The 21922-nt window shown below is 35.8% G+C and overlaps 1 protein-coding gene across 1 annotated transcript in view; it reads right to left on the bottom strand.

Annotated features, from left to right (window-relative positions):
• POLN (DNA polymerase nu) overlaps positions 1–21922 on the bottom strand; it is a 99493-nt gene that overhangs the window by 70827 nt on the left and 6744 nt on the right. Inside the window, 13 exon segments of the mRNA XM_050710576.1 lie at positions 3335–3400; positions 3658–3711; positions 4494–4550; positions 7108–7197; positions 7609–7692; positions 8422–8445; positions 8447–8487; positions 8741–8801; positions 10287–10355; positions 17118–17275; positions 17773–17885; positions 20258–20448; positions 20894–21376. Of these exon segments, the coding sequence (XP_050566533.1) occupies positions 3335–3400; positions 3658–3711; positions 4494–4550; positions 7108–7197; positions 7609–7692; positions 8422–8445; positions 8447–8487; positions 8741–8801; positions 10287–10355; positions 17118–17275; positions 17773–17885; positions 20258–20448; positions 20894–21376 (1491 nt within the window).

Genomic DNA, 21922 nt, shown 5'->3' with positions numbered 1-21922 from the left:
TGAGCACATTAACATTCAACATACCCTAGCTAGTTTCTCTTTCTAATGACATTTCTGCTTTCCAAATTAAAGCCCTAAGATGTTTCTTTGATGGGTTAAGTGATTTACTTTCTTGGCCTTTTTGGACAAGCTAGTAGGACTATATTTCCTTGGAAGAAATTGGAATGTTTTCATTTATTTTTCTTCACCTGCTTTGAGAAGGTAAAGAATTTTACTTATCTCCAGCATAAATTTTGATACTCAAAGGAAGGAAATAGCCCTGAAGCCCAACAGTTTATGCTTTTTAGTTTAAAGATACAAGCATCTTGTGAAGAGTAGAAATGTAAACTCATTAGTAACATTTCAATTCTCTTGCTGCAGAAGCCTGGAAGAAAAATCCTTTCTGCAGACTATCTGATTCTAGTGCTGAAGTTTACATCTCAAACCAAATTATAGCATACAATTATAAGCAATCTTATATCTAGCATTACGATTTCTCTGTTCATTCTGAAAGAGGCTTTATATGTCTTCCAACCTCTGCCATGACTTGCTTTTTCTTTAAAAGGTGAGAGACTGAATAATGGTGTTTTAAGGGAGGTTTGGAAAACAGAAATATGTCTTTATGAATGTAATAAACATACTTAATATGAAAACTACTAATTTGCTATATAATAAAGGAGTATCCTAATGCAGACAAGTCTAATCTATTTATAAATAAAATTAAAAACAAAATATTCAAATCATAAACCTAATTAACTTTTCCTTAACAGTCACAGGCAATTCATCAGAGAATGAAAAAAATAGCCTATGGATTTATTACAACATTTGACTGAAGAATTTAAGTTTTTGTATTTATTTTCAGTTTTCAGATAGACAGGTTCTCATGCAGTAGCAAATAGACAGTTACAGTGCTATAGCAGGAGACTACATCATGAAATATGCCTCTCTTCAGTGATGTACTACGTTATTATAAAATGCTTATATATGAAAAAGGTATTAGTTGTACAGCACACACACTGCAGAAAAAGGAACCAGAGAAGAAACAGTGCACAGTTAAACTAAAATAGATGTATACGTGGAAAGCCATTGAATTCAAGTTCTACCCAGAAACCCTCTCTAAGCTGCTGCAACTCAAAAGTAAAAAAAGAAATCATGTGAATAAGCTTATCTTTTGACCTGCTTAAAGCCAAAAACATACATCATCCATCCATCATATGTGGATTTGTCTGAAAGATGATCATGAAACAATTTATTTGAAAAAGAAATCCTGTTCTGTGCCTAATGTCTGCTTATTTCCCCTTAAACATATGAGTAAAACCCTCCTAGACTCCATTTTATATCTTAAAATGACAGATCCATTTCCTTAAAAACAAATAAAATAAAAATAAATAAAATATATATAAAGAAACCTTTGTTTGGAACCTCATCATCCACAACCACTGCAGCATATGAGATTTTTTTTTCTATTTGCTATCCAATCCAATTTTTATCTATTTGGTATCCAATTTACACTTATCTTTTGTTTTTATCACTCAAAGTATTTTTAAAACACAGTTCAAAATAAACTACCTCAGCAAATGTTCAGCTAATATATGACATCACAGTGACTGCAGAAATATCTACAATACTTAGGATTTCTGGCAAGCATTTTCCCAGCCCTTCAGCACTTAGCAAAGTGACTGGGCATTGCGCTATATCTAATATATCAATAAACTATTCAGAAACAGATGGTATAAATTCCATAAACACTTTGCACAAAAAAAGCTGTGCCAATGTTTTTACTTATACAGAAAAGCCAGACATAGGCAACCCCAGATCCTAACTTTAGCAGCATTGTTCTGGAGAAAACCATCCTTTTTGTTGCTTGAAAAGTAGATTTACTGCTATTATTAGCATAATGGGCCAGAGGTCACATTGTATTTTATGTGGTTGTTCAAGATAACTTCAGCTCTGACTTGTAAAGCCTGTGCAGCACATCAGAACATTTAGCAGAGTGTGACCTTCATGATCTTCTCTTCCATTCTCTGCCATCTCTTCCCCCCATCTGGGTGCATAAGAAGCAGGAGCAGCAGTAACACTCTTCAGTTCCATATTTAATTCAGAATCCTAGGCACTGCTTTTTTACTCAGCAGAAAGCACAAGCATTCCCTATAAATAGTCCAATGATAACTTTTATGGAAATACACACCATGAGGGCAGGAAGACATGAATGAAACCTGAACTGCCAAGATAGGTAAGAGGATCTAAGGAATGTACCAGTACTATAACGATGAGATCCTCCCAGGAGAGCTTTTTGCCAGAACACCAGAAACCACCATACCAGGCAGGCCTTGCAAGGAGCCACATGAGCCCTCCCATGCAACATGGTCATGATAGAATCATTATGTTTAACATCTCTGCTCCTCCACAGAGCTGTGGAAGACCATAACTTTGCTCCCAAGACTGACAAATCTTCCAATGCCTTTCATACCTATGAAGCTTAAGGTTAGGAACAGTCTGCTAAGCAGTACTCAAACCTGCAGGGACAAGGACTGATGATACTTTGGGGCACAGGTTAAGGTGTATGCAGTCTCCTGGTGTCCCTCTAGTCTTCATGAGTCAGGTCCCATTTCTGCTTCTATTCTCCTTCTGCCGCAGGGGTAGGTGGGAGGTCTTTGCCAAGAAAGGCCACGGGACAGTAGAGGTGCACCAGAGGAGGTGTTAAATTCCAAGTAAAATGTTATAATAAAAAACCTTCAAATACACACTTAAAAAGGCAACCTTGAGGAGGGAGGGTGCTTCCAGTAGTCCAGAAAGTGAAATAAAAGACATTCCAGTCATAAGTGTACATGGAGATTATTATAGCCAAAGAAGCACAAAGAGCCCGAGTATCACAGCCAGTTGCACCTGTTGCTTCCAGAGCAACAGAGCTCTTCTCTGTTACAAGGCCTGAAGCCCAATCCCAGAAGAGAAGGGCTTCTCATCCTGCTCTTCCCTTTTGTTTTGTTTTTTTCTGGAATCCTTCCAGGGCTCACCAATCCTTTACAGAAAGTGGGTCATGACACCAGAAATTTATTATAAAGAAAAAAAAAAGCATTCAGTAGAAGTCTAGAGGGTGCATGCATGGTTCACAGTTCACTCTACATAAGCCTCGGGAAAAAAATACTAATTTCTGATCTAGATGGAAAATATTAATTAAAATAAATGTTGTAGAGTAAAACACCCATTTAATACACTTTTTCTGCCTCCAATTTACTTACAGTATGGTGTTAGATTTGCAAGAAAACTAGAATGTTCCATAAGTTAAAAATATGTAATATTTTATATAAATTACAGTTTTAAAATTTAAATTTAAATCTTTAAAAGGATCACTTACTGGATGTTTAGATGAAAGTCTGCCAGTCACAGTTCCTGTCTGATTCCATGTAGAGGAAATAAATCCCTACAGTCAAGTAAAGTAAACATACCCACAAAAAAAACAGGATGAAGACATACATCTAAAAAGGACATGTTTCTCTGAAAATGTATTAATGCAAATATTAGTAATAAAAACTCACTGCAATCAGGATTACAAAGTCAAAAATAAGTACTTTGTAATTTTCCATAAATAAAAGTTCTTGAACTGTAAATACTGCAATCATTTCATACCTTTATGATTTATTTGAAATACAGTTTTACAGACTACTTTTCTATTTTTACCTTTCTCATACATGTTCGTAGTCCGTCCACATAGGTTGATTTTATCTTGCGAACCTGAATTACGCAAAAATATTAAACAAATGCTTATTCACACAAATAAGATTTTCACATTAAAGATCTTAATCTCAAATGCATATAAACTTGTTTTGTAGACTTTCTTAAAAGACAGTTTTACCTTAGAAAATAATGGATGCATGCTCACTAGTAGCTTGACCTATTAGCATAGGTTAGGAAAGTGCTAGGCTATACCCTAAAGCCAGGTCTATAAAGACACTAGTAAATGAACTATTGGAATTTATTCATTTATATTTTATACCCCCCTCATCAATAAACCACTCAAAAAAAGACACACAAAAAAATTGCACACTTAGTGGTGTTCTTTGTTTGTTTGTTATCTATTTTGGAAACTCATCAGCTGAATTCCCCAAACATAAGAACTAACTAGGTAATTTTGGATTTTCAGGAGGGTCTTGTCACATAAAAAAAAGGTAACTAGTCTCTCCCTCGCTATCTTGATAGTATTTCTTCAGAATTCAGAAAATAAATATTTTGCCCTGAGACTGTGCTTTATAGTACTAAACAAACTTAACAGTGAAGTTTTCCAAGTGCTTTTGCAGTAGTTTCTGCTAGCTATAATCTAACATTGTGCAAAACAAAAGCATAAACATTAAATTCAAATTAAACTCTTAAGAATATCTACAACTTGCAAATTTAAATTTCAATGAATATTTGAAATAATTAAACTATATCCAACTTTGTTTGTTTGTTCATCTGAGAATATATTTCTTGCTAACTTTGCTTCAGTGCAACCACCTTATGTAAAAACATCACCTCACCTGCCGGTATTCTAACATTATCTTAGGCAAAGGATGAAGATCTTGCAACTTACTCAGCTGCAAAATAAAAAATTTGAATTATTGGTATATTCTTCTGTTAAGTGGTATTATTTAGCCATCTTAACCTCACTATTAACACACTGATTGATACTTCATGTTTAACTGTCAGAAAGTAAAATACAGAATAAGTTCTGGTGGGAGACATTCTCTCACCAAGCTGAGAGGATGAAAAACTCGCTAAAGAATAATATCCTTCAAGCAAACTCAGCCCAGGCCCAGGGGAGCCTTCATTCTTTCCTGCCTTCAGCAGGAGGGCTGGAGATTATCCCTTTGCATTTCATTTCCTTTCCCATTCCAGACAGGGACAAAAAGATTTGCAGACAAAAGCTGTTCCACAGAACATAGAAAACATATAGGGCATGGGGTGTGTATGTGTGAATATGGCCCTTTCTTTCATTTTTGTGCTAGACAGCATCTAAGTAAGAGATAACATCAAAAAGTACACAAAATAATACATGTTTATACATATATACACATATATAGAGATAATACATGTATATGCGTCTGTATACACACACACAAAATGCAAAAGGAGAATTTATTCCATTCATCCAATAATACAAGTTCCAGGAGACTTTCAATAAAAAAAAAAAAAGTTGAAATTGTCAAATTCAAAACCAATAAAATGAAGCAAATTTATGATAACTTTGACTGTAAATTGACACAAAACTTTGTTAACAAAAAGAGTTGAATGAGCTTGGATATTTAGAATCACGATAAAAATATCTGGAACTACACAGTTCAGGGTGGAAAACTTATGCAGTTATACCAGAATGATGACTAAAAAATGTAAGCTTTTTTCTTACTATCAAGGATAGACAATATATTAATTATCTAGTATTTAACTATTATAATGTTTCAGATTACATTTCTTTAATTAACCCAATATCAACAATTGTTGGAAAAAGCACTGGACTAAAAAAATGCATTGATAGACTGCAACAAATCTTATATTCTCAGACAAAGACGATGTATTTTATTTCACTGATCCTTCCTATCTCCCAAGTCTTCCCTGTCACTCACCAAGATTACATATTTGATCTATGAAGCCTCCTTTTCCATCAATAGTGTGCAATTTTTGTGGTTATGCTGCTGACATTAAGTCAGAGATGGTATCTGGTAGTTCAGACAATCAGCCCAAGAATTGAATTTCCTCTCTCACACTTGAGAAACATATACTACATTTCTGTTTTCCCCAAAGGTGCTCATTTTCAGCCATGAAGTTTCAGCCATGTATTATTTTCAATTTGACTCCCATGTAAACTAGAACAATACAATTGCAGGTACACGGAGTTATGATTCTATGATCATTTTAACAAAAGGAAGGGGCATCCGTATTTGCCTCTGAAGTTACCAAGAAGTCTGCAGTTTGATCTTGCCTCTATGATTTATAAACAAATAGTTTTGGCATGTTTCTGTCCTTCTGTGGGATCACATGCTGAACACATGCATTGCTGTTCCAACACTAGCAGAAGAAAAAAACCTGGAGAAGTTCCATATGTGCTGTATTCACTACACCGTATCTGAAAATAGATCTGATGTCTTGTAAAGGTGAGTGAAAGTATCTAAAGTGGTCATGATTGCTCAAAGGGAGCAGGATTCTATCAAGATCCTGCAGACACAACTCCAAATATAACTGTGTTTACTGAACACAAGAGAAAGCCTGGGTTGCTCTTTCCTTCACCAGCAGATTTTACATTTTCTCTCACCAGTGGTTTCTTTCAACAACCAGACATACTTAGCTATCAAAATCTGACCAGTGAGAAAGTCTTCCTCCTCTGAGGAAGATGGTCATACACACATGCTGGTACTAAAGCCTGTAACCCTGGTTATAGCTAAAGTTCAGCTTCGGTAAGTGCTTTGCTTGTTTATCAGGGAGAGCAACTTGAAGAGAAAGAAGTCTGCAGAGGCATCAGATTCCTTTTTAGAAGGTGTTCAGTCTGTGAGGGAGAGAAGGCAGGATGCTGTCTCCAAGCAGAACAACTGTAAACATATTCACAGATTGTTCTGGAAAAATTGGAAATAGCACAAATAGATAAACATACACCTCTCATTCTTGTTTCAGAGCAAGGGAAAAATCACCAAAGGTAAACAACTCCAGACTAGTTTATTGCCAGCTCCAAACTGACTTATAAGAAGGTAAGGTCCACAGGTAAGAGTAGATCTGGCATTAGATCCCTGCAGAGTCACTACAAAGTGTTAGGAAATACCAAGAATTTCAGGTCAGAAAACTACAAATTATTTCTTTCTTTTCTGACAAAGGTGTATTCACTATAGAGTTGTTTTTCTACCTGAAGCTTGACAAATGTCAAGGGCAGTAGTATTCTCCTCTATCCTTCCCATTCCTGGTAAGTACTAAGAGGACAGCCCCCATCCCTTTCATTTCTGGCACAAATAAATGAAGTGTGATTAACACTTCACTTTTCACTTGTGAAAAAATAAACCAAGATTGTTAGGGAAACTTTAGACAAGTGTCAGTTTCACTGAAACATATCTTGGAAGTTTTTCTAAATTATGAAGATAGTTAAAAAAAAAAAAACTCTCCCTGTCTCACCACGACTTCTGAGGTGGATGCCACTTGTTGCCTTTCAGTTCTTGGAATTTTCTCACACAGTGTATGCAGTTTTAACTTTTCAAATAGTACCTACATTAACAAAACATGTAAGAAAACTGTTTCAGTGCTTCAAGTGCTGAAAAAGAATGGAAAATTCTGTGCCTGAACTTCAGTCTAGAAAACAGATTTCAAGCAAAACAGAGTATACTGTAGGGAAGAGAATCAACACAATATGAAAGATAAAATCTCTACTTTTGATGTATTATATGTAACATTAGTGTATTCACTAAAATAAAATGCATTATTTCTTTAAATACATACAAATACAGATTAGCCAAAACTGTCAGATTTATGAGAAAACTGACATGTCCTCCATTATAATCAGAAAAGATAAGTATTAAAAAAGAATCTGAAGTTGTAAGGACAAATTTATATGCTTTATAATTCTTCTGTATCCATAAAAAATTACAGCTTAGGTAATAACAGCAGTATAAATATTACCTCTCTGAGTTGACTACTACTGGTCAAAAGGAATCGTTCTCCAGCAATTTGATGGGCTTCCTGTTCAAGCTCTTTGAGTCTCAACTACAAATGAGTACATCAGAATTATTCTGTTTCGATTATTATTTTCTTCAATATTCTGCTACTTTCTAGACTAATGAGTATATTGGACTTCTACTTACAAATGGGGTACTTCATAATGTGTAATCATTGTTGGCTATCTGGTATAGTGGATTGCTTACATATTTTTAATCTACAATTCTTTGTGATCCGGGAAGGGGGATTTAATGTAGTAAAAACTACCAAAAGTCATTGGAAAATTATTTACATTATTGAAGACTACAGAGGTCTGTGAGAAACAGGGCTGTGCAAATTATTCTGGTACACTTACAAACTGTCAGACCACTATGATTACCTAGTCAGAATTAATGCTACAAAATAGGATTCTCTTGTAGCTATTTTTACTAATTGGAAAATGGCAAACTTGGAACTCTCAGAACACATAATTTGTAAGGAGAGACAAAAATATGTATCATTTCTCAGAAAGATGGTTACTGACAAGTGTAGGTTCAAAAACATTCATTACAACTTTTAGTCAACCCATAATCCAAAAGGATCTGTGCATTTTGCAATGCATTCTTAGTTCAGGAGCAACGCTAATAAAGCAAATATCTTTTTTGCTTGACTAAATAAACGTAACATAAAACGTGATAGAACAACAACAAAAAGAATACTCCTCTTTTCACTGTTATTCTGTGTAAAAGCAGAAAAATGTTATATAATTTTCAAAAGAAAAAAAAAGACAAAATTTACCCCGAGAATCTCTGATGTTTTTTTTCAGTTCTTGTTTGTTCACATGTATTGTGTGTGTTTCCATCACTGTAAACACAAGTAAATACAGAGTACACTTACAACTGACAATTGTGATTTTGCATAATTCAGACTGTAAAATGGGAACTCTAACTCACAAAGGTGTTATAAGGATAAGGTAACATGTAGTATTCTGAGTTATAACTTTAAGGTCCCTTCCAACCCAAACCATTCTGTGATTCTATGATAACATCCTATGTCAGCATAGTAAGCAGCTGTGTGAAAAAGGTGAAGAGTCATATTTTGAGCTGAGTTTTCATACCTGCCAGAATTTTGATCAGTGGAAGCTCTAATGTGCAAAATAATTTCCACAAACCTTGAACCTGTAAAGCAAGATACAAACATCAGTATCAGCCAACTTTAATTGACAAAATCAAACATATAAAAGTATCATTATGCAAATCCATTTTTCAGTAAGCAGTATTTCATTTTCTATATAATCCCTTTTCATATGACAAGGCTGTCTGTGGAATGAAATACTACTTAGTGTGAATTATAGTATCTAAATGCTATAGTCAGTTATCACATCGTTTTGTAGGGAAGGGTACAGGAACAGTAATAAAGAAATACACACACCTCATTTTTTCTAAATGGTTTATTTTTAGAGTAAGATCCATTATAGTAGAACATACAGTTATCCCTTTATTTACTTGAGCAATTAAGCAACTCCTCAGAATTCAAGAATTTGTTTTCATTAGGAAGAAGATGCAAGATAATGGGGTTATGTACCCAATTCAGTTACAAAGAACAGGAAGTCTTTTTTCTCTAACCACCGAAGCAATTAGACAGCAGTGTTTGTCTAAAATCTCCCCCTGTAGGCTGGGGATGAGTGCTTCTGTGCCTTAGACATGTCCCTGTTGGCTGCTTTTACACATTGAAGGATTGCTGGGCCACTTAAAAATCCAGACTAACCTGGTTCAACTAATTGTCTAATCCCCTACAATATATTTCAAATCAGTTTCAACGAAAGCCCCTAGCATCCCTTAGATAGGGATGGTTTAGATGAGATATTAAGAAGAAATTCTTTACTCGGAGGGTGGTGAGGCACTGGCACAGGTTACCAAGAGAAGCTGTGGATGCCCCATCCCTGGAAGTGCCCAAGTCCAGGCTGGATGGGGCTTTGGACAACCTGGTCTAGTGGGAGGTGTCCCTGTCCATGGAAGGGGGCTGGAACTGGATGGGCTTTAAGGTTCCTTCCAACCCAAACCATTCTGTGATTCTATGTACCTTTCACCAGAACCTGAGCATATCCCTGAAGTGACACGTTTCCAGATATACGATCACAAGCAGAAAACAGAACAGAATGGAAGCCCCACAAAAATAGAAGAATTCTTGAGATGCATTCTGAACTTCAATAAGGGCTAACATAACCTACAAAGATGATAGACGTGCTTAGAGTTTTTGTACCCAAGGAAGACACTCTCTAAATGTGCCTACCAAGAAAATCAACTACATTGTTTCAACTCTTAATACTTTTAGATAGTTTCATATAGCTTTAAAATGTAAAATGAAAAATCACAACAGTCTGAATTTTTCCTGTTCTTACAATCTTTGTTTAAATATTTAACTGTTGCACAGGAAGTTTCTTCAAGATACACTTTCAGAGTAGATGCTTCATTATTCTGAAAAACAATGGCAAATTTGATGGACAATTTTAAATGTTGATCAGCATTGTAAATTGGTAAGGGTTGAAGACTTCTATTTTACTCGTATAGAGATTTTGATCTGAATGAAAAGCATGTCACTAGCTGTCTTTACTTTATAACACCTCAGAAGTTTTAGCTGAGTAACTACTTTTCAAATCTTACCTGTAAGTCATGAGAAAGGTCTGCCATTACTTTATAAAGCTTCTCCAAGTTTACACCTAAGTTTTGGTACTGATAAAAAAAATAATAAAGACTTTTAAGATTAAAATATTCAGAATACTACCTATTTTAAAAGGGATTAAACTATTTAAATATATTTTTTATATTTGTCGCCTGTTATATTTAAAACTTAAGTAATGTTTTTTGACCTCTGGAAAAAAATCATGAACACAGGAGTACAGATAATTTAGATTTTACCTGTTCCTTTATTTACATTTTGCAAAAACCATGTACTGAGAAATAGTATCACTACACGCTGCCTTTGATGTTGAAGTCAGAATTCTATTAGTACTTGTAAAATGAGGAAAAATATTTTGCAAATTTCTTTATCAGTACTGCCCTTCTTCTGTGCCTGAATTATTCACTTCCTTCTGTTCCAGGGAAGTTCCACACAATCATACTACCTTGTGTAGTTGACTAGAAGATCATTTGACATGAATATCCAGACTGAAAATACAAACAAAAGCTCCAAGAACACGATGACTAAATCTAAAATTAACATCAACCAATTAAATTTATCAAGCTAGAACACAAAATGTAAACAAAGTGCCTATTTTAATCGCTAACTTCCTGTGAAGAAAGATGAAAGTATGAAAAATGCTGCAGATGTAGATTTTACTTCCCACAACATGCATCTTTGATAATGACTGAATAACCAAAATTATGGTAAAATTATATAATTTTTAAAAATTATATATAAAAAAATATAATATATAATATATATATATATATTACATATATATATATTATATATATATAATATATAATATAATAAAAATTATATATAATTTTTAAAAATTATATAATTTCTCACGCAAGCTATTAAGTACAAAAAGCACAGTCTCAAAATTCCTGGGCCACAAACCATAGAACCTAGGAGAGCATTCTAGAAGACTGAAGTTATATATTTGTCTGGTATATAGTGGGTGAGCTTTAAGGTCCTTTTCAACCCAAACCATTCTATGAGATATCAATTATTTTCATATACCATAGGTGTAGAACAAATCAGCTTTCTAGAACTTGTTTAATCTACAGACCACGAAATTTTTTCATGAAAAAGTTAGACTAACATCTCTAAGGGACAGTGCAGGTTTTGACTCCTTCAAAAATAAGTTTACCATTTCCTTGAATATCTACAGAATACAGACTTAATTACTAACTGCGTTAAATATATATATATATATATGTTATATATATATATATATATATATATATCAGATATATATATATATATCAGTTTTTAACCTCATCTCCTCCTAGTTTCATCAAATGACTCTTGGCTATAATACTGCAGTATTTGCTGAATAGTACCTCTGCATTGACTTTCTCTACTACCTCCAAAACATCTTAGAAGACTGCTAGTGGGTGCCCTCCAGTCCTTTCATTTCCCACTTAAAGAACCCAATTTTTTTTCACATTCTCCTTCTAAAGAAGCTGTTTTATCTTCAGAAGGGCAATTTCAGTCACCCTTCTCTGTACCTTTTATAAGACCATTATGCCTTTCTTGAAATGCAGAGACCAAAACTGCAGTCTTCAAGATGTGGGTACACCAAGATTTACTCCAGGAAAAAAAAAATAAAAATAAAAATTACCCTTTTCTTGCTCTCAATACTTTTCCTTACGGTACCTATATTTTGTTTATTTTGTTGGATTTTTGTTGTTGTTGTTGTTGCTGCTGCAACACATTGAACCAACAGAAAACTATCAGTAATGATTCCACGATTTCTAAGTTGCAACTACTGTGGATTCATTACCTGTAATTACATGGAAGCTCATCTGTTCAGGGCAACGGAGATGGTAAAGGGTCTAGAGGGGAAGATGTGTGAGAAGTGTCTGAGGTCCCTTGGTTTGTTCAGCCCAGAGCAGAGCAGGCCGAGGGGAGGCCTCATGGCTGCCTGCAGCTCCCTCATGAGGGGAGCGGAGGGGCAGGCGCTGAGCTCTGCTCCCTGGGGACAGCGACAGGACCCGAGGGAATGGCATGGAGCTGGGACAGGGGAGGGTCGGGCACTGGGACAGGCTCCCCAGGGAAGTGGTCACGGCACTGAGCTGCCCAAGTTTAAGAAGTGTTTGGACAATGCTCTCAGACATATGGTCAGTTTTCTGTAGTCTTGTATGAAGCAAGGAGTTGGGCTCGATGATCCTTGTGGGTCCCTTCCAACTCAAGATATTTTATAATTCTATACTACTCATATGCCCACTCAATTTAGTGAGATACTCTGAAGTTCGATACCTCAGCTCAATATTTGATTATCTAGAAAAGTAGATGTGAGAATCATTTGACAAAAGGCATTGAAAAGGATACTTAAGACTTCTAAGAAAGATTCTAGTCTAGTTCTGTAATGCATAATAAATAGGAAGTAAAAACAAACAAACAAAATAAAAATAAATAAAAATAAATTAAAAAAAAGAAGAAAAAAAGGGAAGAGAAGGAAAAACCATCCTGAGAGAAGTCAGGGAAAATCTACATTAAACCCCACAAGACTATGGAATTTTGAGGAAGTCCAGAAACCCAGAGTGCAAGATAATTATGCCATACAGCGCAATACTGACTGCAGATTCCTGTTAATAATATTTTGGAAAAAAATATCTATAGCAGATAGAAATGCAGAATGCTCAAGCTTACTATTTCATGTTTAACAACATGAGTATAATGTACATCTGATGGAAGACTCAGAGGAGAAACCAATTTTGAGGCCAATAGAACCCTAACTGCTTTAGAAGATAATCTGATTACATTCACTGCTTCCTTCTCAATAACTGCATAGCACGGGACTGACCTAGATTTGGCTAGATTCTTGGTGAGCAGGGTATTCCAAGATCATTTTTTACTAAAATAGTACACATAGGCAGGGTTCCAACTAAATTCAAGATCTGTTTCCCAAGTGAATTACATCTTTCTGTCAAGAATAGTAAACAGACTCGTCCTGATTGAAAGGACACCAAATGGCCATGAAATCACATGGAAAGCTTCTCAATTGAAAAAGCACTGACAGGGTTCCTTGGACACCTGGTAAGTAAGCTATCTCCAGAATTATCATTCACCCTATATATATTTTGAAGGAATCCTAATTATTCTGTGATCTTTTTTATTATTTGCATCCCTGTCCTGGAGCTGGCGGAACACAAAGGAGGGAATCTTATGCTATGAGCTGCAGAAGTCTCTCTTTTCTCTCCAGACCTGCAGATATTCTATAACCTTCTTACCTTACTGCTTTCATGAAATATCTAAAGTTGGAAAAAAAAAATCTCCTCCAGAAGAAATATGTTTTCCTTTCTCCACTCAAACTGAGCTAGAAGATGTTTTGCTTACCAGAGTAAGCTCTCAGAAATTATGCTACCAAATCCAGCTTTGTTGCCCATTCCACAGTTTCATGGTTTTCACTTGATATATTCAGAATCTTCCCTTTGGTCCTTCTGTGATGAGAATGCAAGGACATTCTACTTGTTATCAGATTTACACTCTAAGACTGCACAGAAAATGAAGAAAATGCTTCAATTTGAATGAAGCATCCAATGTTTTGCAAACAACAAAAACAAGATTATATTATCTGGAAGAGCATATGCAATGTAACCAGATATGGTATCACTACTAAACTGGATGTCATTAAGCTATAAATTATGGATTAAACCAGGAAGATTGCCATTGAAGTTGTTGCCAAGAATATCTTAAAAACAGGTCTGATATCAGAACACTATGGTCCTCCAGGGCTTTTAATCTGCCCAGCCAGGCAGTGGTTCTTTTAAAGCAAAAGCGGGTAAGCATTATCAAAGCGCTAGGACAATTTCTTGTTTGATCCAATGAAGACACTTCACAAATATCCAGTCTGAGACAACTGCACTGTCTTCAATTGCATGCTAATAGTTGTCCTTGTAAAAATATGGCTTTAGTTAGAAAACTACTACATTAGAATGAATCGATCAGTCTGATTGGCTAGGTATTTATCATTCTGATCTTTTTGCCATATCAAACCTTTAATTTCTTGTTGCAATCACCTCTGCATGTTCTTTCATAATGAAGCTTTAGATATACAACGAGCCATAATTTTCTGGTCAACATAAGTCTTTCACAACTTGCATTTTAATGGGTAGCAAATTAAAATTAGAGTTGATAAAGATTTTAAGAAAGCACATATAATTCAAAAACACAAAAGCCAGTTTACAAGTAGATAAAGAAGTGGATTAGGTGGGCGCTAGTCTAGTAAAATCAGGGCTAGAATTTAGAAGACTGAAAGAAAGGGAGAGGGGAGATGAATTTTCAAAAGAGCCTCTCACTGGAAACCAGAAAAGAGGAGGTTGTGTTTAAATGAACATAACAAATGCATCAATGAGGCATGTGTGTTCAGAAAGAACCAGACAACAAAAGAAAGATGATGTCAGCTGAGAGGAGTGAGCAGAACAGGTTAAAGAATGCCATTGGTCTACATGCCAAGGTACTTCTCTTCTGACCTCTGTCAGCCCTCCAGTGCCAGCCCTCAGCCTCACAAAAAACTCTACATACCCTCCTACCCACCCATATCACGAATAATAGGTACCACAAGCAACATACTATGAAAAAATCTTGACAGATGGAAGTAGCTTGCTCACCATTTCATCGTGAGCTATTTTTTGCTACAGCCCTTTCCAAAAAAAGGAGAAAAATCATTTCCACAGCCTTGGAATGTTGAGAATCCTCAACTCTATTACTCCACTTTGGGGGTAATCTTTGCTGCAAAGAGGTTTTCCTACCACATACCAGAAAAAACAAACAAACAAACAAACAAAAAAAAACAAACATCGACCTGACTGCAAGAAACCTTGTCCGTACCCAGTGATCCTGGAAAAAATGAGCTGTCTGTGAACGACAGTGCTTTCAGCAACAGCCAGCTTACTTGATCTGTTCTGGAGGTGGAAGTAAGCCCAGTGACAGGCTTCAAATGACTTCAGGATTCCTTATCAGCAAACGCAGTAATGACAAAAGCAGCATGATGCATAGCACCTGTTTCAGCAAAGGTTTCAATGGATATGGACTATGACCACTTTTGTGGAGCCTTTTGGCACAGCACCTAATATACAGACCACCAAGCAGCACACACTCCATGCTACAGAGGGGTCTGAGTGAGTAGCCGGAGCTGCAGGCTACAGAATAAAGTAGCTGTCATTCCAAGTATCATGCTGGGTAGACAAGATTAGCAAAATATAGAGGGAGCTAAACTGAAGGTGTGGGGCACAGGACATGATGCATCACCTGGCCTTGAGCCCTCTGGGAGTACAGAGGACTGTTAGGAACCTATCACCAAAGACAGAGCAAGAAGGCTCCAGAGAAATCTGGCAAAAAGATAGGATTCACAGGAAAAATGGTACTGACTGGGCAAACAGAGAAGTCAAACATAAAGTGAGAGGGTCCAGGGAACTAATGAATTGGGTAAGGAATAGCGGGGAGAATAATTAGCATGTTAGAGGGAGGCATAAATAGGGACTTGGATGAAATCAGCATAAAAGGCCCTGGAGGTGGCTGGGGCAAGGAATCAAACTAGACCCAAAGCAGGGAAAGAGGAAAATAAGACTTCAATATTTAACTCAGACATGGGAATCAGGATGAGAAAGCTGAGAAATGAAAACTAAGAATAGATGTGATGTAGGAAGAACAAAAGACTGAGGGAAAATATGGAAAGAAACAAGTTAAGAATGCTGACTCACATGACAGGACAGCACATGTAAAAATAACCTGCAAGTGTATAGCTTCTGTCTGTTTACCTTTCTTTCCATTCCCTACACTAATGGCTTAATTCTTGAAGTAGTTTCTGAACAACAGCAGTTTACAGATAGTGTTTTGAAGTAAACTGGCTTTATTTGTCTCAGAAGGGCCTATGCAAAACTGGCTTTATTTGTCTCAGAAGGGCCTATGCAGTTGGGTATGTGCTTATATGAGTGAGCTCTGTCCATATTCCAAGTCCACTTGACATCATTGGGTTTGTATCCCAGAAGCTCTACAATCATGATATGATTCCTGTGTCTGAATAAGCAACACCTCTGAAAAGTGAAAGGTTTCAAGAAATCACCATTTAGCCTACTGTACACCTATTGTTAAAATTAGTTCCCTCCAACACTAACGCTCTCAACATTCAAACAACCTGTGACAGCTAATGCATCCAGAGTAGAATGCAATAGCCCAAAATACCGATATCAAAGTTTTATAACATTCAGTAAATAAGTTTCAACAGACAGTAAGACTATTTCCATACTATTGGGAATAACTTCTCAAGAAGTACATTAAGGATTCTTTCCGAGTAAACCTTCAGATACTTCATACATGTGCTTCTAAGTTCATATTTGACTCCTTCCTATCAGCTTATGATGTGGTACCTTTACCAGAATGTAGTAAGATTCAGTAAAATTCTTAATAATAAACTAAATAAAGGGTATATGTTCACAGGAATTAAGGAGCAAGGCATTAGACATTTTGGAAATGACAGCTGGTATCTGTTTGCAGATAGGTGAAAGAGAAAATATGAGGTTTTATATTAATTTTGTTATTGAACTTTTGGGTATAGATACAGAATTTTGCAACTGTTCCTGGAGAATTTGATCCCATCTTGGTAGAACACAGTGAACCCTTCCTTCCCCTCTCTCTTTAACATTAGATTTCCAACAAGTAGTATTATAATAATTTTCTTCTACCTGAAAAGTATTATTTATTGAAAAAAATATTTTTTTCAATATTTTGTAGGCAAGAGCAATAATTTCAATATCTCCTTCCTCTTTTAAACCAACCACAATCTAAAACAAACTACTTACCGATGCATTTCTCAAAGTGCCTGTATCTGTATTTTCTGTTTCCATAGAAAAGGATTTTTCAAAATACTTCTGCGTCAAACATTCAAAAGAGGGAACTGTGTCGCTGGGGTTTATCAGCCATGCTGCAATCCTTGGATCTAACACGACGCTATCAGCAACTAAAAAAAATAAGTTATTTCTGACAATCAAAATGCTTAAATTGCTTCTATATTGAGAAATACTTCTAGAGTTTTATCTATCTTTCCTTTAGACATACATCATAAATAGACAAGTATTCAAGTGATTTCTAATTTTGACCAGTATGAGCATTGCTCAAGAGGATAGGATGAAATTCTAGAAGAGGAAGTCTTTCTAGGGAACATGAAACAATTCAACCTTCTCAGCTGTAGTCAAGTCTGCGTTAAAAGCTTTTGTTTCCACTGGAATCTAACCTTAAAGTATTCTCAAGTCTGAGGAGAAATATGTAATCTTGACATGCCAACCGTCTGGTAGTAAACCTCTCAAGAAGGGTTTTCTTTCCCATGATACTAAAATTCTGTTCTCCAATATATTACCTAAATACTAATCTAGTTGCTTCTACACCTTGTAATTTTAACAGAAACATCGCAGGCACAGAGATTATAGGATTAGGTCATAGATTGGATTAGACAGTTACCTTGTTTCCAGTTTATTTCATTACCATAAATTTGAAGTACTGTCCTCAGAAAATCTTTTGCATTGAAGCAAATAACTGGACCTTTGCAACGCAGCATTTGAAACAACACTCGCCTGCATGAAAGAAATTTATTAACGTGCACTATACTGCTACTAGATTTAGTTAAACCATTTAATTTATTCTTTAATTAGCAACTAATATTAAACTGAACAGTTAATCCAAACATTTCTTTATTCCTTTAAGGATAGAATATTGTATTTGAATGTTAAATTCTCAATTCAATTCCTGGAGCTTCATTCTATACTAAATTAAACATCCTAGCAGATGACTTACCATGCACTCATAAAGAAAAGAAATCTTTATTTGACACTTGAATTTAAATTCAACCTTAATCTAAAACTGCAACTTGCATCCCTGTTTGCTATACAAAATGAGATCGCAGAAGATTCTGAGTAAATGTAGTAAAATCATGATTTAAAAGTTGTTAGACAATCTAAATTAACCTAATTGCTTAGTGTTAATTTGCTCTTTAAGTCTACTATGCTTCATATCATGCCACATTTTTCCATCATTTATGAAAACGTCTATAGTTCTCAGATTTTACTAATAACGTTATAACATATACGTATACTTCAAATGTGTCATTTTTTGTAACCTTTATTTTAGGCGATACGGAAAAACAATTTTTTATAGAATTTGAGTTGATATATCTTCAGTGATATAAAACCAGAGTACCAAGATTTTAGACAGATTATAAATTGTGCAGACCATAAGGTATTACTGTATATAGTTTTGATCCACTGCTAAACAACTACACCGTTCCTAGAAAAATTAGATAAAGCCTATAGGTAATACACTTATTCAATTTGTTTATTCTTGAGTTCTTATTGTTCAAAAGAACTTGCTTTATTGATTGTTCTGAACTGAGCATAACATCAAAACCGAAGACACTTTATAAAACTAATCATTTTATAATTCCAACGTTGCATCTGGAAAAGTACAGGTAAGTGAAGTGATTGTTTCAAGTCATACAGTGGAGCAGTACAGAGATGTGATCAGCAAATAAGTCTAACATCACAAAAATTAATGCTTTATAATTTAATTCCCCAAATTCAGTAGCTTACAATAAAACAATTATTACTGAAAATTATAAAATATTCTGAAGAAATTTTAATATGCAACTATTATTTTGAAAGATCAGTCTCATCCCTGCCATTATGGGTACTATTTCAGAGTTAATAACAAGGAATAAAAAAAGATTTTGGCTATGCTAAGTGGAAGTTTAAAATATAATCCTACTTTTAAAAGATTTAATCCAACTATTAAACAGATGCACAAAGCATTTACTTTTTTTTTTTGCTTGTAATTTAGATGTAACATTGTTTCCGAATCCTAAGAAAGCCTCATTCATCATCTCAGTCATTAAACAAGCCTATTGCACTCCATGCTCAGAAATTAAAAATACCAGCAGGGCTCAAAAAGGATGTATATCATAATGATGTCCTGAAACATACTGTGTAAGAAATGCAGTGCAGCAAATGGAAGATAAGTGTTCAAGTTTTTTTTTTGTTTTTTTTTTTTTTTGAACCGTATAACCATTGTGTGTTCATAAAGCTTTTGTAAGTGAATGAGTAGCTATTACTATTACTAAAATTCCAACTCAGGAAAAAAAAGCACCACAACATAACCCCAAGCACCAATACAGGCTGGGCAGAGAATGGACTGAGAGAAACCCTGAGGAGAAAGACCCGGGGGTGTTGGTTGATGAGAAGTTCGACATGAGCTGGCAATGTGCACTTGCAGCCCTGAAAGCCAACTGTGTCCTGGGCTGCATCAAAACCTGCATGGCCAGCAGGGTGAGGGAGGGTCCCCCTCTGCTCTGCTCTCATCAGACCCCACCTGGAGTGCTGCCTTCAGCTCTGGGGCCCCCAGCATAAAAGGGACATGGATGTATTGGAACAAGTCCAGAGGAGGGTCACCAAGATGATCAAGGGGCTAGAGCACCTCTCCTATGATGAGAGGCTGAGGGGGGTTGGGGTTGTTCAGCCTGGAGAAAAGAAGGCTCTGGGGAGACCTTACAGCAGCCTGCCAGTACCTAAAGGGGGATACAGGAAAGGTGGGGAGGGACTCTTTGTCAGGGGGTGCAGTGATAGGACAGGACATAATGGCTTTAAACTAAAAGATGAAAGATTAAAGAAGAAATTCTTTGCTCAAGAGGGCGGTGAGGCACTGGCACAGGCTGCCCAGAGAAGCTGTGGATGCCCCATCCCTGGAAGTGCCCAAGGCCAGGCTGGATGGGGCTTTGGGCAGCCTGGGCTGGTGGGAGGTGTCCTTGCCCATGGCAGTGTGGGGTGGAATTAGATGATCTTTAAGGTCCCTTCCAACCCAAACCATTCTATGATTCTATGAACATTACTGTTGCCAAAAGCAAAATAGTACTGTTGCGCGTAAAACAAAATAGTATTTTATTTCTACATGCTCTCACCAAGCAAATTTCTTATGAGCCTGTGCTTCTTGTTCCCAAAGAGGTGACCATTCAGTTTTTAAATAAATTAATTTGTCACTTCCATCAGCAGCATTCCAAGTACGGTCACTTGAAGAGTAACTGGGAGAACAAAGGCGATCTGTCTGATTCTTCACTAATATAACAATTCCTTTTACTGATGAAGTTAAGACCTGTTAAGTATAATTAAAGTGTTTTCTGACAGATTTTATGCAATTCTATAAAGAAAACTTCCCAAGTATTTTACCATATGTCATCACATACTACGGTTACTGCACACACCATTGACAGAATAGAGAAGCAGACAAAAGCATCTTTTAAACCCAAATCCACTGTACAAAGAAAAAATATTCAAGCAGTCTCACTAGAAGTTCACCTATGACTGTTTAGCCCAAGTGGTTCCATTTGCTTTTTATTTTTCTACAAAGTAAAATTTAATGTAGTCAGAAATATTAAGTTTTACCCTATTTTGCTTTTATATTTCTGTAAGCAAGAATATCCAAAACTGGTCTGGATTCCATGCTCCCAATGAACATAATTTTGTGTTTATTGGAGTCATATGTACAGTTCAAATGGTTCCACGAAACTGCCTCTAAACAAAACATATCATTCACTAACCTGCTCTGAACTGAGCTGTGAAGAACCATCTTGAAATATCATAGTAGTTACAAAAGCCACTGCCTGCTCTATATTTGCAAGCAGTTCTCTTCTTTCTTCATATCCCAAACTCCTGATATCACAAGGATAATTTTCAGAAAACTCTGCTTCTCTGGAAGTCCAGTTATCTCTTCTTTCATGTGAAGCATAGTTCTTCACAGGTAATCTTTTTTTCTCCAAATGACATGTAGGTACATCTTGCTTTCTTTTAAGGGGAGTAGCTACATTCTTTTCACCATCCTTCAGTTTTTTTTCTTCTACTGAAAGATTTTTTTCTCCATATCCCCATTTAGGCAAGTCTAAATCCTGGTAATAGCTCAGTATTTTGGTAGCTTGATAAGAAAGCATTTCATTGGTATGTACTGTCCTGACTTTCTGACCAGCAGTATTTCTTGCAGGGCTGGCAGATGATTTTAATAAGGCAATTGTGCAATCATTAATTTCCTGGAAAAATCAAATTTTTCAGTGAACTAATTATTCAACTTATTAGGAAACAAAAATAAACATCCCTGAGTTAATTCAGAAAGCTTTTCAGGAAGTGATACTGTACAAAAGAAAAAAAAAATTTAGTGATATCACCAAAACAGACAGACAGTTTAGGGGAACTCTATCACATAGGCCAAAATTCGAGCATATATCAGTAAAAATGATTTTGTTGCTTTATATTGCTGGCATCCAAAACCACCACCATTTTTTTTTGCTTCTTGTTACACCAACAATGTACACCACCTTTTTTATTTGCTTGTTGTTAGTCCAACACTAACAATGCCAAATAAGCTACTGGACTAGATGGCTCTTGTTGTTAGTCTTCCACAGTGACTAGGTCATTAGTAAGCTTTGTGTGAAGGGAGAGGTGACCTTTCATTTTCATCTTTAGCTTCAATATTCAAAGGGGTTTTTTTTGTTTGTTTTTTGGCAAGGGACCACAATAACTGCTTTGGAAATTCTGAGTCTACTGAATTTCCACTGACTTTTCCAAAAAATTTACAG

This window comes from Cygnus atratus, chromosome 4, assembly GCF_013377495.2.
Source record: "Cygnus atratus isolate AKBS03 ecotype Queensland, Australia chromosome 4, CAtr_DNAZoo_HiC_assembly, whole genome shotgun sequence".
In the NCBI taxonomy this organism is placed as follows: Eukaryota; Metazoa; Chordata; class Aves; order Anseriformes; family Anatidae; genus Cygnus; species Cygnus atratus.
This window is presented reverse-complemented; position numbering and strand designations above follow the sequence as displayed.